The 23,761-nt window shown below is 45.9% G+C and overlaps 2 protein-coding genes across 2 annotated transcripts in view; one reads left to right on the top strand and one right to left on the bottom strand.

The window, feature by feature from the left end:
- The window catches only part of Gnl2 (G protein nucleolar 2), a 24,092-nt gene extending 9,236 nt beyond the window's left edge, over positions 1-14,856 (top strand). Inside the window, exons 5-16 of the mRNA XM_021627021.2 lie at positions 854-1,038; positions 2,649-2,715; positions 3,636-3,794; positions 4,219-4,332; positions 6,308-6,436; positions 7,725-7,829; positions 8,556-8,714; positions 9,294-9,407; positions 12,019-12,476; positions 12,765-12,844; positions 13,574-13,659; positions 14,667-14,856. Of these exons, the coding sequence (XP_021482696.1) occupies positions 854-1,038; positions 2,649-2,715; positions 3,636-3,794; positions 4,219-4,332; positions 6,308-6,436; positions 7,725-7,829; positions 8,556-8,714; positions 9,294-9,407; positions 12,019-12,476; positions 12,765-12,844; positions 13,574-13,659; positions 14,667-14,819 (1,809 nt within the window). The 3' untranslated portion in view covers positions 14,820-14,856. The remainder of the gene's footprint in view (positions 1-853; positions 1,039-2,648; positions 2,716-3,635; positions 3,795-4,218; positions 4,333-6,307; positions 6,437-7,724; positions 7,830-8,555; positions 8,715-9,293; positions 9,408-12,018; positions 12,477-12,764; positions 12,845-13,573; positions 13,660-14,666) is intronic.
- Dnali1 (dynein axonemal light intermediate chain 1) lies at positions 14,853-23,761 on the bottom strand. Its single transcript, XM_021626770.2, has 6 exons — positions 23,353-23,761; positions 22,752-22,897; positions 21,204-21,373; positions 19,008-19,186; positions 18,540-18,704; positions 14,853-16,362 (listed from the first exon to the last, which is right to left on the bottom strand). Exons 1-6 carry the CDS (start codon positions 23,431-23,433, stop codon positions 16,327-16,329), a joined length of 777 nt encoding a protein of 258 aa, XP_021482445.1. The 5' UTR covers positions 23,434-23,761; the 3' UTR covers positions 14,853-16,326.

The following is a 23,761-nucleotide window of genomic DNA, read 5'->3' as shown; positions in this document are numbered from 1 at the left end:
TACCCAGGGCTTTGTGCTAGGAGGAGGAAGGTGTGTTTTTTGTTTTGTTTTAAAGGAGAGTCTCTGAAGCCTTTAATATTCTGTTACGTGGTAGATCCTAACTCAAACTTTGACTTTTATCCTGCTTCAAGAATTCCTATGCCTGTAAGTTCTTTACAGGCGCATCAAGTTCTAGTTAGGATCAGGTTTCTTTTATCACATCTAACCTATTATTTTGGACTTTTGCTAGATGTTTTTCATCTGAAGAGTTTCCATGTGCATTTAATAAAAATGTTACCTAAATTAGGGAGAATGTTATCTGAAACTAAAATGCATCTTATAAAACAAGCAATTCCTTTTAGCCATGAGAGAAATTAATTTCCAAGAAAAAGTTGGCATTTACAGTTGGTTTAAAAAAGAAAAAAACATACACAAATTTGACTGATTGTCCTTGACAAAACCTGTGAATCTGGCAAATTTTATGCACTTGTTTGAAAACTCCAAGGAAGGGTCAGAAAAGATAAGTTAATTTTCATCATTGTAGCACTGATTACATTTGACTGGAGTCTATGATGGGTGAGGGAAAGCAGAATTTGGCAAGTCTCGCGTGGTTGTTCTTACTTGTTGTCTGTGTTACTGTTAGATTCCTGCAGCGAAGCTCATAGCATTTCAGGATAGAGGAAGCAGCCCTTGTGCAAATTAAACATGCATTGCAGACTTGAAACTACATTGGGTCTATGCTCTTGTAGGTTTTGGTGTGGTTTGAGCTTCAGAAAAAGTAAACGCAGACACGTTGTCCCAAGTGGTTTTTCGCTTTTTGCTTTGGCTCAGTGTTTTCCTTTCCTAGGTCTCACCTGCTCTTCTTTGTCTTTAGAATGCAAAGGTCCACATTCTTGATACTGAAAGTTTTGAAAGTACATTTGGCCCAAAGTCACAGAGAAAACGGCCAAACTTGTTTGCAAGTGATATGCAGTCCCTGCTAGAAAACGCTGAGACATCCACTGAGAGCTATGACCAGGGAAAGGACCGTGATCTGGTGACAGAGGACACTGGTGTAAGGTATGCGTTTGAGGTTCTCTCCTTTGCTACTGTGCCACAGAATGTTTTCTCTGGGCCCTTCCTGCTGCTGTTGGCTGTAGTGATTGCACTCACAGCTAGCTGCTCCCTTCAGACTGGAGGTATCAGTGCAGTAGAGGCCAGACCAAACATACCACATGCCCCTCTTCATTTCCAAGGAGAAAGGAGTAATGTTTTTTCTCCTTATTGTCAGTAGGGTGCGCTGTCATTCGTAAATTACAGAGTGTAGCTAGGTTGGAAATTGACACTTTTTTGGCTTCCTGGGTCTCTAGACCACTGCAGTTTACAGTTGACCTTTTTCTGACCCTCCAGTGATAATAGGAAAAAGTGATGATCCTGTATGAAGGTCACAGGACTTGTTTGTCACAATTTGTATTTTATTTTGTGTGTGTATATGTGTGGGTATATAAGTGCCACGGTGCATATATGGAGGTCAGAGGAGTTGATTTCCTTCTCCCTCGTGGTCCTGGGGGTCTGACTCAGGTTGTCATGTTTGGAGCAAGCATTTTTACTCACTGAGCCATCTTGCTATCCCTTCGTTTATTTATTTATTTTTGTTAGTGTGCAGAGAAATGGTTTTCATATGTATGTGTCCTTTGTGTGGTGAGTTGTTTTTATTTTCATTTTATATTTGTTTGGGAGAGGACCGATTCTTAGTTTTCTTCATTCTCGTGGGGATTATAAATTACTGATAGGAATTCCGCTCTGCCTGCCCCCCTCCCCCGCCCCTCTTTGGTAAGATAGGGTCTTATTTAGCCCTGGCTAGCCTGGAACTCACTATGTAGAGTTACTACATAGCCTCAAGATCCTCCTGTCTCCGCCTCACAAGTGCTAGGCTTAAAGGCATGTGACCACACATTGTTATAGTTAGTTTATATAGATATATATACAAACATACTTTTCTCAGGAGACTTAGATTTTGGTGAGCTTTGCTGTCGGATAGGTTCTCCCTGAGGTCATCAGTGACACCGAATCTTCCTCATCTGTAAGGATTACTGAGAGCACCTGGGAGGCAGGGACAGGTGCATCTCTGAGTTTGAGACTGCCTGGTCTACAGAGTAAGTTCTAGGAGGGCTGGGCAGTGGTGGTGCGCACCTGTAATCCCAGCACTCGGGAGGCAGAGGCAGGCGGGTCTCTGTGAGTTTAGGCCAGCCTGGTGTACAGAGTGAGTTCCAGGGCAGCCAGGACTATACAGAGAAACTCTCTCAAAAAACAAAACAACAACAACAAAAAACCCAAAAAGTATTATTGAGAGGCTTAAAGTCATGATATCAACTCAAAGGGTATGTCTACTTTAAATAGTAGCTGCTACCTTGTCCTACAGAAAGAGGAACCCCTCTTCCCCCCACATCCTTTAACAATGTGCAGGCTGGTTTGCTTGTCTCACAGAAACATGTAGATTGAAGACTACAGTGGTGTTACCTCATTTGTTGGCCTGGAACTAACTGTGTAGACCAGGCTGTCTTAACTCACAGAGCTCCATTTACTACTCTTGAGTGCTAGGGTACAGCATGAACCACCACCATTTCCTTTTACTCTTGATAGTGCTTCACTTGCTCATTTCTGGTCCTTTTTTTTTTTTTTTTACCTAGAAATGAAGCTCAAGAAGAAATATATAAAAAGGGGCAGTCGAAAAGAATATGGGGAGAGCTCTACAAGGTAAGGCTCATGACGTTCACTGAGCAGCTCCTAACTTTTATGAGCTTGCAAGAAAAGTGACTGAGCGACTGGAGCTCTCAGGTGAAATAATACTCTTCTGCTTGATCCATCCTCTGTCCTCCGTGAAGGAACTGTGGTGTGCCCTTGTGCATACTGCTGCCCTGCTTGAAAAGGAGAGCACTTGGCTTCCATTGCCTGTCAGTCTTCTGTAGATTGCCTGGTAGGCATAAGAAGTTGTAAGTCACTGTCAGGCACAGTGGCGCATGCCTGTAATCCCAACACCCAGAAGACAAGAGATAGGCAGATCACTGTGAGTTCCAGGACAGCCAAGCCTGTTATGCAGAGAAACCCTGTCTCAAAAAACCAAGTAGGGGTGGGGGAAAGAAACTGTAAGTTATTTAGCCTCGCTGTCTCGTTCTATAAATGATTGCACATGTCTAGGAAGGGTTAATACCTCAGCCTCCTTGCCTAGCTCTGGGAAGGGAAGAAGGGCTTTGTGTCTCTTCCCAAGTGCTGACCTAGTACTTTTGAACTGACTGAGCTTTATGTCTATAGGGGAATAATATCAGAAAGTCCAAGTAAGGCCATGTAATTAAGTAAAGTCACAATAGGAAACTAGTACCATAAGGTCAACTAGGTAAATGTAGTTTTCTGTAAAATACACAAACCCATGCCTAATACCTAGTACTTGTGCATCAGAAGGGTTTGATCTAAGCTAGCTTTCCTATTTGAAATTTGACAAAATTTGAATATTCTTGAGATGAAAAGCTTTTGAATTCACATCAGTGGGTATTGAGACTGGATGTAACCACTCTCCTCACTAGACTGTTTACAGTTCCTTCTAAATACTGATTTATTCTTTTGGACTCCCTGAAATGTCTCCTTTATTTTGCCAACTGTTTGCCTCTTTGGATTTGCAGGTGATAGACTCATCAGATGTTGTAGTTCAAGTCCTTGATGCTAGAGATCCCATGGGTACTCGTTCTCCTCACATTGAAGCTTACCTGAAAAAGGAAAAACCTTGGAAACACCTCATTTTTGTACTTAATAAGTGTGACCTTGTTCCAACTTGGGCAACAGTAAGTTCAGCTCCTGACCTAAAATCCATTGTGGAGGCCAGTAGGGCAAGTCTTTCACTAGCACATCAGTGCAGAGGTTCTGAACACGGCATTGAAGTATCACACTCTTGGTACTTGTAGTCTCTGGCACATCCTTACCAAAAAGGGGACTAACGTGCATTTGCCAGTCACTGGCTGCTTCCCCATTGTGTTCCATTAATTGCATTTAGTAGTTATAGCTTTTTTGGAATAATGTTTTGCAGTCAGTTATTAAATGAAAGACAAAGCACTAGCTGTCATACTTGAAAGAGCATCTCAAAGAATTACAGCTGCTGTTTCCCTTAGGCAACACTGTATTTGAAGCCATCCGGTAATTCCAACTCACATTCTTCTGAATATTGTAAACAAGCTATAATTTACCAGCGTGTTTTCTTCTCCCCTTTAGAAACGTTGGGTTGCTGTGCTCTCCCAGGACTACCCAACGCTGGCTTTCCATGCGAGTCTCACTAACCCCTTTGGGAAAGGAGCATTTATTCAGCTTCTGCGGCAGTTTGGGAAGGTAGGACAGCTGCTTCTGTTAGAGTGGTGTAGTTCAGCTTATAGGAGGGGCTGGCTTGTGTGTCCGAAGTTGCTAACTTCAGGTCAGCACTTGGGAGGTTGAGGCAGGAGGTTGAAGCCAGTATGGGGTACATAATGAAAACTGTCTCAAAACAACTGTTGACTTCATTTCTCACTGTTTTCTAGAGGTATAAAAACCCATAGGCCCTCTGGATTATGAGGGATCTGAAATGTTTTCTCATTTCACTTTTGCCCTTTCTGCCATATCTCTATCACCTACTGGTTCAGCCATTTCCAACCCCACACTGATCCCCATCACTTCAGGGATATCCAGGTCCCTCTCTCCTGCCTGGCTCTAGCTAGCAAAGGACAACTCTTGTTCTAGCCTTCCTTATTTCCCAGAAGCAATACTTTTAACTCTTAGCCATCACTAAGCATTTCCTTCATGCTATTAGTACACATTCATGATTTATTTCTTGATTCCCCCAATTCTTCTCCATAGTTTTACATACTTATTAAATGTTTCTTGCTTTAGACATTTAGGTTTTTTTGTTCGGGGTGTGTTTTTTAATTTTTTTGATGTTGGGCATTAAACCCTGAGCCTTAAACATGCTAATAAGCTTGTCACTACTAACCTACGAGCTCAGTTAGAAGTAGCTTTCGTGCATGTTTTCTCTCTCTCTTTCTCTCTCAAACTCTGTTTTACTGGGGAGGGTTTCCTTTTGTCGTTTTGAAAGCCAGCTTTCACTGTGATCAAGGCTGGCTTTATATTCACTGTGTAGTAAGGCTGGCCTTAAATTTACAACACTTCCTGCCTCAGCCTCCTGATGCCGGACATGAGTAGGTTCGTACAGTTTGTCTTCCCCATACACATCTTTCTCTCCCTCTGCTTTCCCTGTTCTATGGACAACAGTATTGGGCTGATGGTAACTTGATGGTGTTCTGACGGAAGTGCCATTCAGAGCAGTCCACTCCGTGCTGTCATTCAGTTCTCTGGAAGAGATGAGAACTGTCTCACCTCTCTGTAAGAGGTGAAAATTGTCTCCTCTTCAGTTAATTGGCTCTCTTGTTTCTATTTAACATTTGGGCAGACACCCTGGTAGAGAACTTGGGCGCTTGCCCAAGGTCGTCCACTTTTGCAGCCAGCCCTCTCCAATGGGAACTGTCTGCTCTCAGCCTGTGGTCTGAGTGGTCAAGTCCTGTGATGGGTACAGTGGTACAAGCTTGTGGTCTCAGCTGCCCAGAGGCAGGGCACCCCCAAAAAAACAAACAAAAAACCTGAAACTGCCCTGGACAACATAGAACTGGTATCAGATGGAAAGCAAAAGTCCCCACATCTCTGAGAAGACTTTTGGTTGCTTTTTGGTGTGGGGACTGCTAGGTAGCTAGACTGTTGGGTGGTAAATCTCACTGAAGGGTAATATTAATTAGTGACATGGGCATTTTTCTGGAGTTGTGAATGTCTCCAGAAGAGACTCTTCTAGTTTCTAGATTTAAACTCTGAGAGTCCTCAGGGAGCAGGGTGCTAGAGGGCTGGTCTCACTGCCTGGTGTTTAGACTTGGTTAGAACTTGAACACCTGCCTTTTATTCTGCTACAGTCAATGCTGTGGTCAGACATGCATGAATCGGGTGTGGATCTCTTGGTTTCTTTTCCTAAAAATGTCTCTCCATTGGCTGGTGAGGCACTGAGATGAGGAGGTGGAACAGCTGCCTCTTCCTGATCTACAAGCTATTAATGTAAGGCAGGGATGCTTTCTTTCTGTGGGTGCCTGAGGACATGGCTCACTAGTGACGTGCAGTACACATGGGTCTTACTCGTCCTGCTTGTGGTTTAGGCGTCACATCAAGTTGTGTGAAGTTCTGCACTGTAGTCGTTCTTCCGTTAGCCGAGGAACACAGTCTGACCGACCTGAGGGAATGGATAGCTGAACATAAGTGATTGTTGGATATTCTTTTTTTCTTTTTCTTTTCACAGTTGCACACAGACAAGAAACAAATCAGTGTTGGGTTTATTGGCTATCCAAATGTAGGCAAGAGCTCTGTGATAAACACATTACGATCCAAGAAAGTTTGCAATGTGGCCCCCATTGCGGGAGAAACAAAGGTGTGTATGTGTCCTACTCTACAGCTTTCATCTTTCTTTTCTTTTTTAATGGTTTTTCAAGACAGGGTTTCTCTGTATAACAGAGGAACAAAAGCTTGGCTGTACTGGACTTACTGTGTAAACAAGGCTGGCCTCAAACTCACAAGAGATCCACCTGTCTCTGCCTCCCAAGTGCTAGGTTTAAAGTCATGTGCCACCATGCCTGGCTCAACATTTTATTTCTGTGGAGACTTGACTGTGTAAGATACAGAGATTTCACCACTCGTGGTAGCACACAGCTTTAATGCCAGCACTGAAGAGGCAGCCAGATCTCTGAGTTCAAGGCCAGCTTGGCCTACAAAATGAGTTCCAGGACAGCCAAGGCTACACAGAAAAACCCTATCACTGCAACGTTTTTTAAGATCTATTCATTTTTATTTTATGTGTATAAGTTTGGTCTGAATGTATACATGTTCACTGTATACATACCTGCTACCAGCAGAGCCCAGAAGCAGTCCCCGGATCCCCTAGAACTAGAGTTACTGATGGTTGTGAACTGCCATGTGGATGCTGGGAACTGAACCTGGGTCCTCCACAAGAGCAGCAAGTGCTCTAAACCACAGAGCCATTTCTCCGGCCCATAACTCCAACCTTTTGCTCAGATAAAACCAACCTAAGAATATTGGGTGTGTCTGAGTTAAGGGAAGAAAACTTGGTCTTTAGGTAGAGATTCTGGTACTTAGAAGTCAGTAGCTGCAACTTAGGGGGCTTTGGGAACAGTGTGGTTCTGCCTTGTGGCAAAGAAGCCAGCAGCTTTGTGCTTCTGAGTGCTTGCAATACTTGGCAGGGTTCACTGTGGTGCTTGTGTACCACAAAAAATCCTGTCTCTGCCTTATTCTTGGATTTTTTTTTTTTTTTTTTTAAGATTTATTTTTTATTATATATATAGTGTTCTGCCTGCAGGCCAGAGGAGCACACCAGATCTCATTACAGATGGTTGTGAGCCATCATATGGTTGCTGGGAATGGAACTCAGGACCTTTGGAAGAACAGCTAGTGCTCTTAACCTCTGAGCCATCTCTCCAGCCCCTATTCTTGGATTCTTAGTAATGAAACTCTAGTTTGTTCTTGGTGGAAGTGTGTCACGATTGGCTTTAGTAAAGGATAGGATCTGGCCTGATTGTTCAAGCAGGTTGCTCTTCTCTGGCCCTCCTTTCCCCCTTTATAGCATAATACTACGAGATCACAGATTGGTGAAGTTAAGCTCCCAGTATTTGACTTTGGCAACACTTAGCATTTCCTGTCTGCAGGTCTGGCAGTATATTACCTTGATGCGTCGTATATTCCTGATTGACTGCCCTGGCGTGGTTTACCCCTCTGAAGACTCAGAGACCGACATTGTGCTCAAAGGAGTGGTGGGTATTTGGGCCTTAACAGGTCTTTTTTCATTTGTGTGGAGCCCTGAGTGCCCTTGCCACTCATCATTCAGAAGGGAGTTTGGGGTCACCCTGTCTAAGCAGACTCAGGAGTGTGATGCTGAACAGAGCAGCCTGCTTTCCACTCAGCCTTCCTCAGGAGGTCTCGGGGCCGTGGGCATATCTGGTCAGTGTCATCTGCAGCAGCATGTCGTTTCCACATGCGATCCAAAGGGAGCAGGGCTTGTTTATGCTTAGTGATAATTCGTCTTCATGGGTTTATGGATTGAGGCATCTTGGAACCCAGTCATTTCCTCACTTGTTTCTGAATATGACTGAAACTTTAAATGATTCCCCTTAACCATAACTATGCTTCTAGCATACATCTCTGCACATTCCTTCCCTTTCTTCTGAAATTTTGGATTCTTTTTGTGTGTTTTGGGCTCTGGGAATAGCAGGCATCTTAACCATTCCTGCCAGTGTGTAACACAAAGCATTCCAAGTTCAGACTGCCTGTGAAGGCCATAGTCAGTCTGTGCTAAAGTAGGGTTAGAATTATCTCTGGGCTCCATGGCTGTGGTCAGCTTTCAGTGGTGCTCCTTGCCCCTGCCAAAACATCTCAGACAGGTTCCAGCAAGGCCCCAGTCACCTTCTAATGTGGAAACCCATCTCACTTTATAAAGTCTCTGCAGAAGAGTTAAACACAGCATTTCCATTATTCTCTAGGTTCAAGTTGAAAAAATTAAGGCTCCCCAAGACCACATTGGTGCTGTCCTTGAACGAGCAAAGCCAGAATATATCAGGAAAACATACAAAATTGACTCTTGGGAGAACGATGAGGACTTTCTTGAGAAGCTAGCTTTCCGCACTGGGAAGTTACTGAAGGTGAGCTGTAGTGAGAATTCTGGAATTTTGCTTTCTTTTAGAAAACACAGAAATAGTGTAAGAATATGTTTTCGTTTTAACCTCAAGTGTGGGACTATAGGGCTATTTCAGACTGTCCAAAGTAGCTGACTGATTTGCCTTGTGCTCTTGGGTGGCATTTGGAATTCTGGGAACTTTTCAGAGGCTTTATAAATGCTAGAGCCCGAAGAGGTGTGGTTGGTGGTCGTTCAGGGTGTGTGTGTGTCGGGGGGGGGGGTGTTGGTTGTGGTTTCTTAGTAGTTGTGCTCAAAGAAGAAACAAGAAAGAAAATAGACTCAAGGATCTCTACCTTTCTCCCCTTAATCCTTCTTTCCTATCTAGTGATGGGAATAAAGAATGGGGAAAAACCGACAAAGCAGAGACCAGCTACAGTGAGCCAGTGTCTTCGGGGATTAGGACAGGGACACATACCTGCCATTGTGAGAGCAGTAGGAACTGTGTCAGCTAGATGATGAGGAGCAGCCAGGGTGACTGAGGTGGCCCTCATGGGAATTACTTTCGCTCTTTGGGTTTAACTGGGAGTCTGTCCTGTCCTTTTAGGGCGGAGAGCCTGACTTGCAGACTGTGGGTAAGATGGTTCTCAATGACTGGCAGAGAGGCCGGATCCCTTTCTTTGTCAAGCCGCCCAACGCAGACGGCCCGACAGTTCCCCAGGTAAGAACGGGTGAGCACAATTCCTGGAAGGTGGGGTCAGATGACCCTGATGTAATGTAACTTATGGTTGTCTCCCTTCATGGAGCATCTTCTTCATCTTTGGTGTGTGTATCGTTCCAGAGAGCTGTTGTATAGACTTGTTGATGAGCATTACTAACAAATGAGCAGAAATAAGACAGAAGTTGTAGCTATCGGCCTTTGGGGCTGGGAGAAGAAGAAAAAATTAATATTTCTTAAATGTCTGTCTTCTGTGGGAGCATAGGTGTTGCCAAAGTTTATTCATGAAGAAACCTTTATTCATAGCAGCCGTGGCCACAGAGAGTAAGGGAGTGAGTAGGGGCCCTTGCTCTAAGAAAGCCAGGAGCACACAGGAAGGGGAGCAGTAGAGTTGATAATGTCCTGGCCAGGAGGCATTGGGCTTGGGGACTGAACTGGGATACGGACAGGAAGTTCCCTGCTGCCTCGTAGCTCATACCCTGACAGTAGCTTGGCCTAAGGCTCAATTTTAACACTTGACTTTCGTGTTTCTGGGGTCCTTTTCAGAACTCAGCGAGTCTTTAGAAGGGATGGCTTGGGTTTTGTTTCTGTGCTTGTATCAGGGTGGAACTCCTAGCACTCTGAGTACCAGAGGGACTGCTGTAAGAAGCAGGCAGGAACCTACCCTGATATACCTCAGTTTTAGTTGGGGGTGGAGGTCAGGTGTAAGGGCATGTGCATGTATGTGGTGGATGTCGCGTAGGTGTTGTTCCACTCCACTCTGCGGCTCTCTGACTCCAGTGAGGCCCTGATGTTAACTTCTGGGATCAGTGGAGGCCCTACCAGTCAAGGACTCGAGTCCACAGCCCGCTTCCCATTAACGTCACAGTTACACTTAATCAACTACAAATTCAGGGCTCTGGGGTGTGATTTGCTAGAGGAACAACACAACTCAGGAAAGCAAAGGCTAAAGGTCAGAACAGCCCAGTGGAACTGTGCCCAGTCAAGGTAGGCAAGAGACAGCAGCTTCTGTTCTTACACTGGGTGGGCACATCAGTGTCTTTTCCATTCTGGAGTAGTTTTTCATTGAGTAGGTGAATCAGAGGCTATAGTCATTCAGCTCAGTCTCTGGCCATTCTTCCTTCCCCAGAGGTAGGAGGTGGGGCTATGAGTATTGGCTAAGTCTTTCTGGTTACTAGGTCCTACCCGAAGGCAGCTAGGTTTCCACCATACAGTGCATTAGCTTCCATCCAAGTGTGCTAGAAAGGCGTTCCTCACAGATACCGATACTGGAAGACAACATATTCCTCAGGAGGGTCTAGAAGGTTTAGGGGCTCTGTGCCAAGAACATGTTTATTGTGCTTGAGAATAACCAGGTGTTCATGGGGTTGATGGTCCTGTGAGGGCTCCATAGACTATGGTGTTGGAAGAGTCAGAGTGGAGCTTGGAGAAGGCTTCTGGGAACGAGGTACCATGCAGAGATCTGACTCCTAAGCACAAATATGAGCCCTTACTCACTGTTTTTTTTTCTTTTTCTTATCTATCTATCTATCTATCTATCTATCTATCTATCTATCTATCTATCTATCTATTTGGGGTTCATCCTCCATTTCTTGTTGGTGAAGTAGTAATTTCTTGAAGATTGGAAAGCTAGAAATCACCAGATGAGGTGGCTCATACCTTTAATCCTGGCACTCGGGAGGCAGCCCGGTGGATCTCTGTTTGAAGCCAGCCTTCAACTCAGAGTGAGTTCTAGGACAGCAAGAGATGCACAGAGAAACCCTGTTTGAAAGAAAAAAAGAACTCATCTTACTACAAAAACGTACAAACTTTTTAAAAGTTAGTGTGTGTCTGCCCATGTGCATATGGTTGTATACACACACAGGAACCATGATACCCCTGTGGGGATCTGGGAACAACTTTGGGGAGTTGGCTCTTGCTTTTTATCAGCTCTAATGGTTGAACTCAGTCAGGTTGGGCAGCAAGTGCCTTTACCTGCTGAACCAATTTGTCAACTCAAAACTTTTATGCAGTTTACTGCATTTTATGGATTCTGGACTTGTTTAGCATTTTACCTAAGCCACTTACTTCAGAGAGTCACCATATGAGTCTGGGTCATAGGGATAAAGTGATCCATATGTGAAGTGCTGTGGAAAGCTTGGCCCATGCTGACGCAGCATGGAGACCTACTTTAAAGTAATCCAGTCATCTCAGTGTTTCTAGACTCGGTGCTTATTCTGAATTCTGGCCTGGAACTCTTCTTTGAAAAGATACCTCCCCCATGTCTCCTTATATTTCCTGGTTCTCTTTCAGCCTTGCTTCCACTCTCATGGACTTGTGTCTTCCATGTTTCCATGTGCCTCTTCTGCCCCCTTTTCCTGATACCCAGGGAGAACGCTCACTGTCAGTTTCACTGCACAGTTCTGTCCCTTTGATCCTTTATAGTGCTGGCTGCTGTGTTGAATTACATTGGCTCAGAGTGGATGAACAATGCAGCTCAAATTTGAGGTTCTTCCTTCTTGGCTTAGATCTGAGAGGAGGACTGCTCATCTGAGAGCGGGGAGGAGGTGAAGCATGGTTCTCCTTTTTCTGATTCCATTTTTCCCCTTCTCCTACCTCTTTTGGTCCTTGCTAGCTTTCAACTTCCTCACCATTGGAAGATCCCACAGAAACAACCCAGAACAACCCAGAAGAAGAGACCACAGAAACCATAGTTGAAAGGTCAGACTCTGTCTTTGAAAAGGAGCCAGAAGTAGACCATTCCCAGAATACAAACTCAGAGATGCAGCAGATCCTCGCGCGGGTTCGCCAGAACTTTGGCAAAATCAACGTTGGGCCTCAGTTTTCTGAGGACGACCTAGTTCCTGTGGAGATGTCAGACATGGAAGAAGATCTGGAAAACTTTTCTGCAGAAGAGGAGGAACAGGAGCAGGGACGGCCAGGAGAAGATGCTGAGGAAGAGCTTTCCCAGGATTCTCAGGAAGAACCAGTGGCAAATGACACCAAAGCTGTTATTAGAGCCCTGGATGAAAAGATCGCCAAGTACCAGAAGTTTCTAAACAAAGCCAAAGCTAAGAAGTTCTCAGCCATCAGGTAATATCTTCCTCCTCCTCTTTCTCCTCTTCCTTCTCCTTTTCCTTCTCCTCCTCCTCCTCCTCATCATCATCATTAGTTTACAACTGTTCCCAAGGAGTTTGGTTATCTAGTATTTTAGCCCAGGAGCTGTACAAACTGCTGGGCACTGGCTGTATCATCCAGTGATCACTGCAAACATGGTGGAATTTCTTTTTCTTCAAGAATGTTGCCCTCTCCACACTGGACTTCACAGAGCAGTTAAAAAGGAGTATTGAGCAGCTTTGTGACTTTGCTTTTATTTTTCAGAATATCCAAGGGCTTAAGTGAAAAGTTTTTTGCAAAATATGAAGAAGAGAAGAAAATATCTGCAGAAGTCAGTGGTGCAGGTAAGATCGATGCTTTGACACATTTAGATGTGATTTGTAGCTTTGGAATAATTTTCTCCACACAGGCAGGTATTTAGCATCTGGTTCCACATTCTACTTGCCATGCAGACTGGCCTGTCCACTTGAAATTGTGCGCATTTGTTAAGATCAAGTTGATGGCTTAGGAATATTGCTTTTCAAAAGTGCATATTAATAACTTGAGTCGAAGAGAAGAATTTGCAGAAGAATTGGGGCAGGAGGTCTGCCTTAGTCACCTTTCTGTTGCTATGATAAAGCATAATATGACCAAAGCAACTAATAGAAGGAAGGGTGTATTTGTGGCTTGCAGTTCCAGAGGAAAAGGAGTCCATCTGTCGAGGAGGGTAGAATGGAAGGAGGTAGGCATTGCACACCACGACATGGCACGGCAGTTCCTGGAGCAGCAGCTGAGAGCTCAGATCCCAGTCCACAGACTGGAAGCAGATAGTGCATTGGGGTGGCAGGGGGCTTTTTTAGCCTCAGAGTTCACCTGTAGTCTTCCAGACAGATTTTTTGTGCATATTTTTTTGAAACAAGGTTTCTCTGTGTAACAGCCCTGGCTGTCCTAGACTTGCTTTGTAGACCAAACTGGCCTCTACCTCTCATGTGCTATGATTAAAGGTTTGTACGATCACATCCGGCCTCCAGAGAGATTTTGAAATGCTGTTTCTATTGTTAATCTCCTCTGTTTTATGTGTTATTTGTATCCAGCACCCACCAAAAAGGGAAGGAAGCGGAATGCACAGATGGAAGAAGAACCTTCAAATAAAACTCAGAGGATGCAGACGTGTAAGGAGGTAAGTACTCTGCGTCTTTTAATGAGACACAGAAAGTAGAAGTCCAGCCAGGTGTGGTGGTGCGTGCCCACCGAGCTTTTAGTCCCAGCGCTGGGAGGTAGAGGCAGGAGGATCTCAGTATGAGGCCAGCCTGGTCTACGTAGTGAGTCCTTGGACAGCTAGAGCTGCCTAGTGAGACCCTGTTATGAGGGAAAAAACACAACAAAAGAACAATAGAAGTCCATCTGAAGGTTTGTTATTTGCGTTTATTTTGTATGCATGTGTGTGCGCAGACTTCTCATGACACAGTGAGCACCGGGAGTCCAGAGGACAACTTGAGGATGGGTCCTAGGAATGGTGCTTAAGTAGTCAGGCTTGACAGCAAATGCCTTTACCCCGAGACTTTTTTTTTTTTTTTTCCCCTTTTTTCTTTTCTTTTGAGGCAGGGTTTTGGTATGCAAAGCCCTAGTTGTCCTCAAACTCAGGCAGTCCCCTTAGTCTCTCAAGTGCTGGGATTATAGGTGTAAAAAGCTATCGTGGACAACTGTTAAGTCCAGTTCCCAAGACTCATTCTTTCTGAAATAAGAGTTGAGAGCTGAGAGTCTTAGGAAACCCACTTCTTAGTAACCTGGTGTGAGTAATTTAATTTGGGTTAGGAAGAGATCCACAGAACAAGGGTCCTTGAGACTGTCTTAAGTTTCAGGAATTCTAGATTACCATCTGCACACCTATGTCCTATTTGCCCGAAGAATTAGATGGTTTTGTTTGATTCCAGGGAGGTGACACATAAAAGTAGAGCTGGTGAGGCAGGCAGATGAATGACTCTGGGAAGGGAGCTGTGCAGAGCTGAAGCAGCCCTGCTGGGGAGAAGGATGAAGGTTGGGCCTGTGAGAGTCTGAGGTGGACACACCTCCAGCTTTGCTTCCATTGCTGTGGGAACTGCACAGGCATGGAGAGGGCTGGGAAATAGGCCTGCTCATGACCTTCAGTGTTTGACTGGTTTTTTTCTTTGTTGTTTTTTTTTACAGCGGAGGAGAGCAGCGCGGCAGCAACAATCCAAAAAAGTTGGTGTGCGCTACTATGATACACACAATGTGAAAAACAGAAACAGGAACAAAAAGAAGACAACCGACTCAGAGGGACAGAAACACAAACACAAGAAATTCAGACAGAAGCAGTAACATCTAGAAAGCTGTTTATTAAATTATACAAAAAATATGCCATTAGGAGCTGTGTTCACTTTTTCATGCCCAGTTAGGCACAACACACTTGGAAAGCTTAGTGGTTGAGGCTGTACCCTAGTGCTAGTGCAACAGTAAATCCTCAGACCAGAAACACTTGCCCTGACCCTTACTTCCTCCAGCCTGTGACCCTCGTGTGTGTCCAGAGACATGCATATTTCTCTTACACCACTGAGCAGTGCCGGGGCTAGGAGCATTAACAGCTGTGAAAGCACAAAGTCCTCCAGAGACATTCGTGGTGAGGCTTGTAAGAAGGAGTGCTCTGGAAACTTTGTTGACTTTCCTTGGCCTTGTTAGGGTACAGAAGCTTTCCTGCTGGCCACAAAGTCAGCACACCGCAGGGAGCGAGCTCTTCCAGGACCGCGGCCGCACGTGCGGGTTGCAGTGGTGGGGACCTAGTTCCTCAGGATATGGGTGACGGTCAAAGATGTGACTTCTCGTAGAAAGTCAGTGTTGGGATATATTCAACTCAAAATGGCTCTTGGGATCAGAGGCCTTGCAGTAAGCTTTGCCTGGGATGGAGGGCAGAGCTGTCAAGGACTAAGTCCTTTCTGGCACCCTTCAGGGGTACTTGAGGTACTCCCACCAATTAGAAGGAAGTATTAGTGCCACCTTAAGAACAGTACTTCTGACACCAGACTGAATGATGGGTGTCGTGAAGCTCACTGCCCTCTCCCACCCGGGGCTTCTCTGAATAGAGATTTGTCTGTAATTTTAAGTTCTGGATCTACAAAACTGCCTTCAAGCCACAGACTGACTGGAATTGCATGTGACATGTGGCTACCTCCTTAGCTGTTCATTCGCGGCTAGGTAGGGAGCATGGAGTTGGGCTTCGATATGCTGCGGGAGGTGACTAAGGAGTGGGGAGGACCTGGGGTGCAGAGGGCTCTCAAGATCCTGAAACTTCCATACCTCTCAGTGAGCGTGGGTTTGACTCTGCTATTGTTTGCTCATGGAGCCAAGCGTGCTAAGGACAGGTTCCGGCTGACGTGGGTGGAATGAGATGATAGACCCAAACTCTGAAGTGAGTTGCTCAAGGTTATACTAGAGAAGTGATGGAGTGGAAGGACAGGGCCAGGACTGTCCTGGAAGGACAAGGTACAAGGTGAAGGAAGCCCAAGGTACAAGGGGAACTATGCACTGAACTTGGTGCCAAAGTAGCTTCTTTGGGGAAACACTTGCTTTCTAAGTTATTGAGGTGACAGATCCCCATTCCATTTTGTAAACTGTACATGGACACAGGGTTGGTTACACCGCCTTCCACTGCCCAACCAGGAGCCTGGCTGCCAGACCTTAGCTGTTTTGGGACACTGAGGCAACAGGCAACAGTTCTAACAATTACATGAGTGGTGACTGGGGAGGGGATGGCTTGTTCTCTCAGGAAACTGGCTTTTTATTACAATGGGCTTATGATGGGGCATGGTGCCTGCTGAGACCTGTATGGAAATCACTTCTTCGGTGCAATAATGCCTTCCAGTTGGGCCTGAAACAGAAAAACAAAAAGTCCATTAATATTTGCATCTTGCACTGTAACAACACTTAGCTGAGCCCTGGAGGAATAGGCCAAAGGCTGCCACTCTGGCCCCCTTCTGACCCAGCTCCACGTTTTCTACATTAGTGGGATTCAGGCTTGGCATAGTTTTGTTACATGAGCAGAAACCAGAGCTGTCCTGGTTTCCATACAATAATAGCTCAGTGCATAATAGAAAGCACAGAAAGGGAAATGGGATAAAAGTTGTTGAAATAGTGGTTTTCCATCACTTCTACTTTAAGCCTGAGTACGTCCACTAAGTTAAACATTCGGCTCTCCAGTTTAATACATGGAGTTCTAGGGCCAGAAGTCTGGGAAACGGCAAATTATGGCTACTGAGACAACTTGACACTCAATTAGAGGAAATTGCTACCAGTGAGTAAGGAAAGCATAAAACACTTGGGGTTTATTTACTCAGTTCCTCTAGCTGCCAGCACAATAATTTGCAGCAGTGATATGTGGACAGACCCTTAAAAGGTCTATTCTGGGGACTGAAAACTGATTTCTTTGTAGCGCAGCTTTGAGCCAATAAAAAGAGCTAGCTCGTAAAGAACCCTTCACCCTGGGGATTTCAAGGCTGCCCTTGGATGTTAGAAGGATGCTAAGGTATTGTCAGAACTTATCAGAGCTAAGAACCAGCTTTGGAATCTGCTGAGTCAACCTTTACATCTGGCTTGGGGGAGGTCTCTAGCTTCGCTCGTGATAGACTCTTCAGCAACTAGCAAAAGCTTTCATCCTCTGCCGATGGTTCTTACAAAGCCTTCTCAAGGGGGAGACCTTTGGCTTTAAGTGAGGGAGGAGAGAGCTGCTTTATAGGCACCAAATTTAGAAGTTCAATCTGCAATAAGCCCCGGGACCTTGTTAAGCTGCACTGTTGGGCACCAGCCACATAGCTTCTGCTCAGAATATCTGGGGGTGGGCAATAATTAAAAAAAAAGAAGTTGCCCTGTAGCCAGGCAGTGTTGGGGCACGCCTTTAATCCCAACACTGGGGAGGCAGAGGCAGGCAGATATTTGAATTCAGAGTTCCAGGACAGCCAGGACTACACAGAGAAACCCTGTCTCAAAGGTGGGGAAAAAAAAGTTGCCCTGTGATATGAGGCGTGTCTGGGGCTCAGCCTTTGCAGCCGGCTTCCCACCCACCCCTCCCCCAGTACTTCAGTTGGCTGAGGAAAACCACCTACAGCTGTGTTCCTGCATGCACCTAGGGGGCTTCCCATGTACTCTTCCTCTCAAAAGCCTTTTCTGCTGCCACAGGGCATCAAGATGCCAGGGTGGTGCCTGCTGGGGAGACCTGGTCACTCTAGGGACCAGCTTGAGGGGACAGAAGCTGTTGTATTCTCTTTGGCTATGAGCATCTTTTTCCCAGGAGGGAAACAGATTGGCAGGTATAATGGCTCCACAATGAGGCAGGCCTAGGCAGTGTTAGAGCTGAGAATAAACTTCCTTCACAGCTAAGGAAGTAAAGAATTTAGCAAAGAAGCCCCACCCCACCCCAGTCAGCAGCAGTTACATGTGAGCTTACATTTAAAAGCCATGGGCACATGCCTGTAATCCCAACTACTGGAGAGGCAGAAGCAGGAAAATTGCAAAGAAAGGTCTCCTTGAGTTAGTGTTCAAGGCCAGCCTGGAAAACTCGGGTCCTGTTTCCAACTGAAAACTAAAAGGGCTTGAAAAGATGGCTCAACAGTTAAAGAGTATTCATTGTCCTTGAAGAGGATGTGGGTTTGTTTCCCAGCTCCCAGAAAGTGGCTTGCAATCACCCATAACCCCAGTTCCAGGGGATCCAACAAGCACACACGTGCATGTATGAGAATGCAGGCAAAATAGTCATACAGATTAAAAAAACAAAACATAGAGCTTAAGAAAATATTTAAAAAGGAGAGCTGGGCATGGTGGCACATTCCTGTAATCCCAGCAGTACAAAGGCAAAGAAAGAAGAGTGTGAGTTGGAGGCTAGCCTTTGCTACAAGAGATCCTTTTTCAAAAATCCAAAGAAGAAAAGTAAAAGGGAGGACCAGATCTCCACCACACTGAATCTCCACTACTAAGCCATCAGTCGGTCTGGCCCTATGGGTGGGGCACCTGGACCCAACCCAGGCTTTTTTTTTTTTTTTTTTTTTTTTTCACCTTCAGTTGCTGATTGGTCCGTTTCAGGAACTGGATCTCCTCATTGTGCTTCTTCTCTTCCACCTGTCTCCTCTCACTTTCTCGCTTCTCGGTGGCCTCACACTTTGCCTTCTGTTCATTCACTTGTCTCTCCAGATCCCTCTTTTCTGTCTCCAACTCTGCAATCTGAAGAGACAATGGCCATCATCCTGGGATATCCCCAAGTGGATGAGCCTGTTAGCCTGGGTGGGGAGACTTGGGACACAACTATCCAACCTAAGACAATGCCAGGGTATGTACTGCCACCCAGTGGGAAGTCAGTGACCGACATGGAGTGTCCTCTGAGAGGACCACCTCCTCAATGAGGCCTTGCAGTGTTTGTGTGAAGGACACCCCCAGGGCCAGAATCCAGGTTTGTGATGACAACTGTGAGCCCCAAGATTTACAGAAGAGTCCGGGAGCCATGGGGACGTGGTCAACCCCACTCACTCTCCTCTCCATGTCTGACTTCCCCTGTTCGGCCTGCAGCGCCTTCCTCATGCCAAATGCCACGCTGCTCTCATACAGAGTCTGGTAGGCAGCGATGGTCATGCGGATCTCATCCCGGACTCTCAGCAGCAGCAGCCCTCTCTCTGCACAGTTGATGGTGACCTCCCTAATCAGCTCGTCTTCCAGTATGCACCCAGGGAGAAAACAGGCAGCCGTGAGGGTTCATGCACTTTTGGGAAGGACTTAGAATGTGTGCTCAGGCATGGACCTGAGGAAATGGCAGTTGGTAAAAGTAGGATACCCAACATCCATGTAAAAAAACAGGCATGGTAGCACACATACGTAAGCCTAGCCCTGAGGAGGTGGAGACAGAAAGTCCCCTGGAGCCTGCTGGCCAGCTAGTCTTGCAAAATCAATGAGCTCCAGGTTCAATGAGAGAGCTTGTCTCAAAAAATAAGATAGAGAGGCTGGAGAGATGACTTGGCAGTTAAGATAATTGGCTGCAGGACTGGAGAGATGGCTCAGAGGTTAAGAGCCCTGGATTCTCTTCCAGAGGACCTGAGTTCAATTCCCAGCAACCACAGCAACCACATGGTGGCTCAGAACCATCTATAATGAATCTGCTGCCCTCGTCTGGCGTCTGGCATGCAGATGTATATGTAAACAGGGTAGACATAATAAATAAATAAATCTTAAGAAAGAGAGAGTCTTGACATTGACTTCTGGTCTCCACACGTGTACACGCATTCAAGCACAACATGCATATGCATACAACACACACAAAAACCAATGCGCTATGAGAGAGTGCTCAGGATATAGGAGGAACTGGCCTTCCGAAATGGCATTTTTAAAAGTGCTCCTGTTGTCCCATGCCTGTGCTCCCAGCACTTGAGAGGCAGAGGCAAGTGGATCTCTGAGAGTTCGAGGCCAGCCTGGTCCACAAAGTGAATCCAGGATAGCCAAGGCTACATAGAGAAACATTGTCTCAAAAAACTGAAATAATAATAATTGTAGTAATTATATCATTTTCCTCTCCCTATTCCTTCCTTCAACTTCTCCCATGTACACCTCCCTCAACTCTCTCAAATTCATAGACTCTTTTTGTTGTTTTATATATATGGGGGTGTGTGTGTATTCCTAAATATATAAATACAATCTGCTCACTCCATATAATGTTAGTTGTGTGTATATGTTTCTAGGGCTGATCACTTGGTATTGGAAAATAAGTTTTAAAAAATTAAAGCCAGAACCAGGCTCAGTGGCATATGCCTGTAATCTCATCACTCTGTGAGGCAAAGGCAGATGGATATCTGTGAGTTCAAGACCAGCCTGGTATACAAAGTGAGTCCAAGACAGCCAAGGCTACAAAAAGAAACACTGTCTTAAAGAAAATTAAAAAAAAAATCAGGAGTAGTGACACATACCTTTAACCCTAGTGCTCAGGAGGCCAAGGCAGGCAGATCTCCGAGAGGCCAGGCCAGCCAGGGCTACATACTGAGATCCTGCCTTTAAAAAACAAATTAGCACAGGCTTGTCATGGAAATCTTTGGGAGAAAAAAAAAAAAAGAGTCAAAATGAAAAGTCTTTTTTTAATGGCAGCCTTGGCTGGCCTGGAACTCACTATGTAGACAAACTGACCTCAAGCCAGAGAGATCTGCCTTCCTCTGCCTCCCAAGGGCCTGTATTAAAGTCATGTGTCACCTCGCCTGGCTAAAATGGAAGTTCTTGCCTTACTCCAAATACCTATTAAGGAGGGCAGTGAGATGGTTCAGTGGGTAAAGGCACTTGCCACCAAGCCTGATAGTCTGGTCCAGAACCCATGCGGTAGAATGACAGGATGAATTCTTGCAATCTGTCTTCTCATCTCCACACTCGTGCCACAGTACATGTGTGCCCTCTAAAAAACAGGCATGTGTGCATGTGCATACAAAATAAATCTAAATCTAAATAAGAATCGAATATCTGTGAGGGACCAGGAAGCCGGGTGACCATGAATGTTTGGCAGATGGATGACTAGCCAAGGTGGAGAGGTGAGACTGGGAGGGAAAGAGAATGGACACAACTGTTGTAGGAGGAAATCCCACAAAAGAAGGGATGAATTCTGAATGGGGGTTCGGTTTGGGGGTAACTGGGGCTTGGTTTTGTGCTAGAAAGAGTCAGAGAGTGTACGGCGCTCACTCCAACAAGCCTACCCACCAAAACACTGTGAGTAGAGTTCCCTGCGTACGGGGCAGATGCCCGTCTCCCTGGCCTGCCTCTGCTGCAGTTTCAGGTCCAGCTGCTCCTGGAGATGCACCACATCCATCCTGGTGCTGGGCGTGCTGGACACCTGCTGGATCCATAGCTGTGTGTCTTCTACCCACTCCCTGCAACACAGATAGAAGCCACCAGACGTAAGCACAGGGCCCTTGGAACTCTCTGCCTGAGCAGGATCTAGGGGCAGCTTAGCCACCATGCCACCAGAATCCACTTCCCTCCCTCTCACAAGCCACACCCACTATGCAGCCTCCTCAGGACACCCTTCTCAGGACTGGGTAGATGGGCAACCTCTACTCTCTGTGAGACTACAACCCTCTGTTCCAGATCACACCCACCTAGCATGTTGAGGACAGATGTATCGTCCTACTGCTTGATTTGAATAGAAGATGCCATGGGAATTCCCCACGCCAGCTTACATGGAGACACAGAACACCATAAACCTCATGCAAGCCAATAGGAAGCATTTGTGAATGTTGGGAGTATGAAGGTTCTTCAAGTGCTAAGTTTGCAATGGCTGTGCGTAATGGGTTCTGTGCTGGAGGCACAGCCAGTTTCTGCAATGACCATCTGGCAGGCAGAATGGCAAGAGATGGAGAGCATCTATGTTGAGGGGACAGAGGGCACCTCTCTCTTGATCTCCATCTTTGGAGAAATCACAGGTTCTCTGTGGTTCTTTTACTCTGAGAGAAAGTTTTAATGTCTTGGGTACAAAAATGTCCATTAGGTGGAGGTTTTTGAGAGTTCTACCTAGACTACACAAGCCCAGGCTGGCCTCAAACTCTTATCCTTCTACCCCTGTCTCCTGAGTTCTGGGATTAAAGGTGACCTTTCCTAGGCCTTGACTTATTGGACATTTGTGGGTGTTTTGAGACATAGTGTTGCTATGTACCCTTAGCTGGCCTAGTACTAGTTCAGGCTGGCCTTGACTTTGAGGCAATTCTCTTGTGTCTAGCAGAGTGCTGAGATTAAGCACAAGCCACCACATCAGGCTTTCTATGAGGAATCATTTTTTTTTTTTTCAAGATAGGGCTTCTCTGTGCAGCCTTGGCTGTCAGGAACTCACTCTGTAGACCAGGCTGGCCTAGAACTCGTAGAAATCTGCCTGTCTCTGTCTCCTAAATGCTTGGATTAAAGCTGCCTGGCTCTATTAGGAATCTTGATGAAGGTACCAAAGAAACAAATTATGGGAATGATGTTTAGGAGGAACAGAGGTAGACTAGAGATCCACATCTGAAGGCTGACTATGTACTTGGCATCTAAAGTCATGAGACTGCTCAGAACGTGGAGGGTATGGATTTAGAGGTTTCCTGCCTGGCTGTGAGCATCCAGCCATACTCAGACTCCACGAACTACAGAAATCCAAGGGGAGACCCAATGCAGAACACAGACTCCCTGGTCCCACACACCCAACACACCGAAGTTCTGAAGCCAAGTGCTTGGACCTTCTCCCAGCATGCCTCCCGACCCCTGTTTTCTTTTTTTTACCTTGGAGGCAGGATGGCATTCAAGATTTCTTCTGCCTGTTTTGTAGGATCTGGAATAGCGGATGTTGAGGGCAGCTTGCTCTTGGGTGGCTGTGGGACTGAACCAGAGGTTCCAGGCTGCAGGAGGCTGACCTTCAGTGGCCGAGCCTAGGAAGAGACGGGTGAGACAATACCTCCAGATTACTCCAGCTCTCTCTTACAGCCTTCCCCATCTCCATCCTACTTCCCTCATCTGTGGTCTCAACAGAAATACGATGCAAAGAGACCATGAGGGCTATCTGTGTTCGCGCTGATGTTTCTAGAATCAGTGGACAGGCCTCTGTTCTGACTCCAGAGATAAGGAAGTCACTACCGAACCATTCTTGGACCTGACTGTCACAAGCCCCATTATTTCCATGTGACTTCTTTCTCATCTTAAATTTGTACTTTGGTGTCACAGCTAGGCTTCTTGGACTCCTCTCCTAACCTTTGTCCCTGTCCTAATTCCCTTGGCTGTCAACCCCAGCAATCTTTGCCTCCTGAAATTCCAGAGATCCTCAAAGCTGGGATGTCTTTCCCCATGGGAGTTTGTAGATTTCGCATCCCCTGAGACCTGTTCATACCTTGGGACTCCGTTTTTCTGTGTTTCGGCTCACCAACACCGGGGTGTCATATTTGAGCAGAGAATCGGCGGGGGGTATCATGGTAGCAGCAAGGGTAGCAACTCGGTAGCGGCCCCTCCAGGTGGAGCCTTGTTTGCGGTCACTATGGAAACCCCTGCTCTCCTTGCCCCATGGATGGGGCGGGGCTTCGGAGGGAGGCGGTGCGAGCCGCGTGCAAGTTTTGTTCTATGGACTACGGAGTTTGCTTCACAAGCTCTAGGCTTCTTGGTAAAAAAGATTGGAGCCCTAGCGCTAGGTCTGATTCGGGATGTGATGAAATGCTAGACCACTTTTGCTGAGCCTTAAAACGGAAGTCGTCTTCTGAGTCTAGAGTATTTGGCGACAATTGGCACTTGGAAGCCCGAGGTCG

This window comes from Meriones unguiculatus, chromosome 3, assembly GCF_030254825.1.
Source record: "Meriones unguiculatus strain TT.TT164.6M chromosome 3, Bangor_MerUng_6.1, whole genome shotgun sequence".
NCBI classification, from domain to species: domain Eukaryota; kingdom Metazoa; phylum Chordata; class Mammalia; order Rodentia; family Muridae; genus Meriones; species Meriones unguiculatus.
Note: the sequence above shows the minus strand (reverse complement) of the source record. Positions and strands in the feature narration are given on the sequence as shown.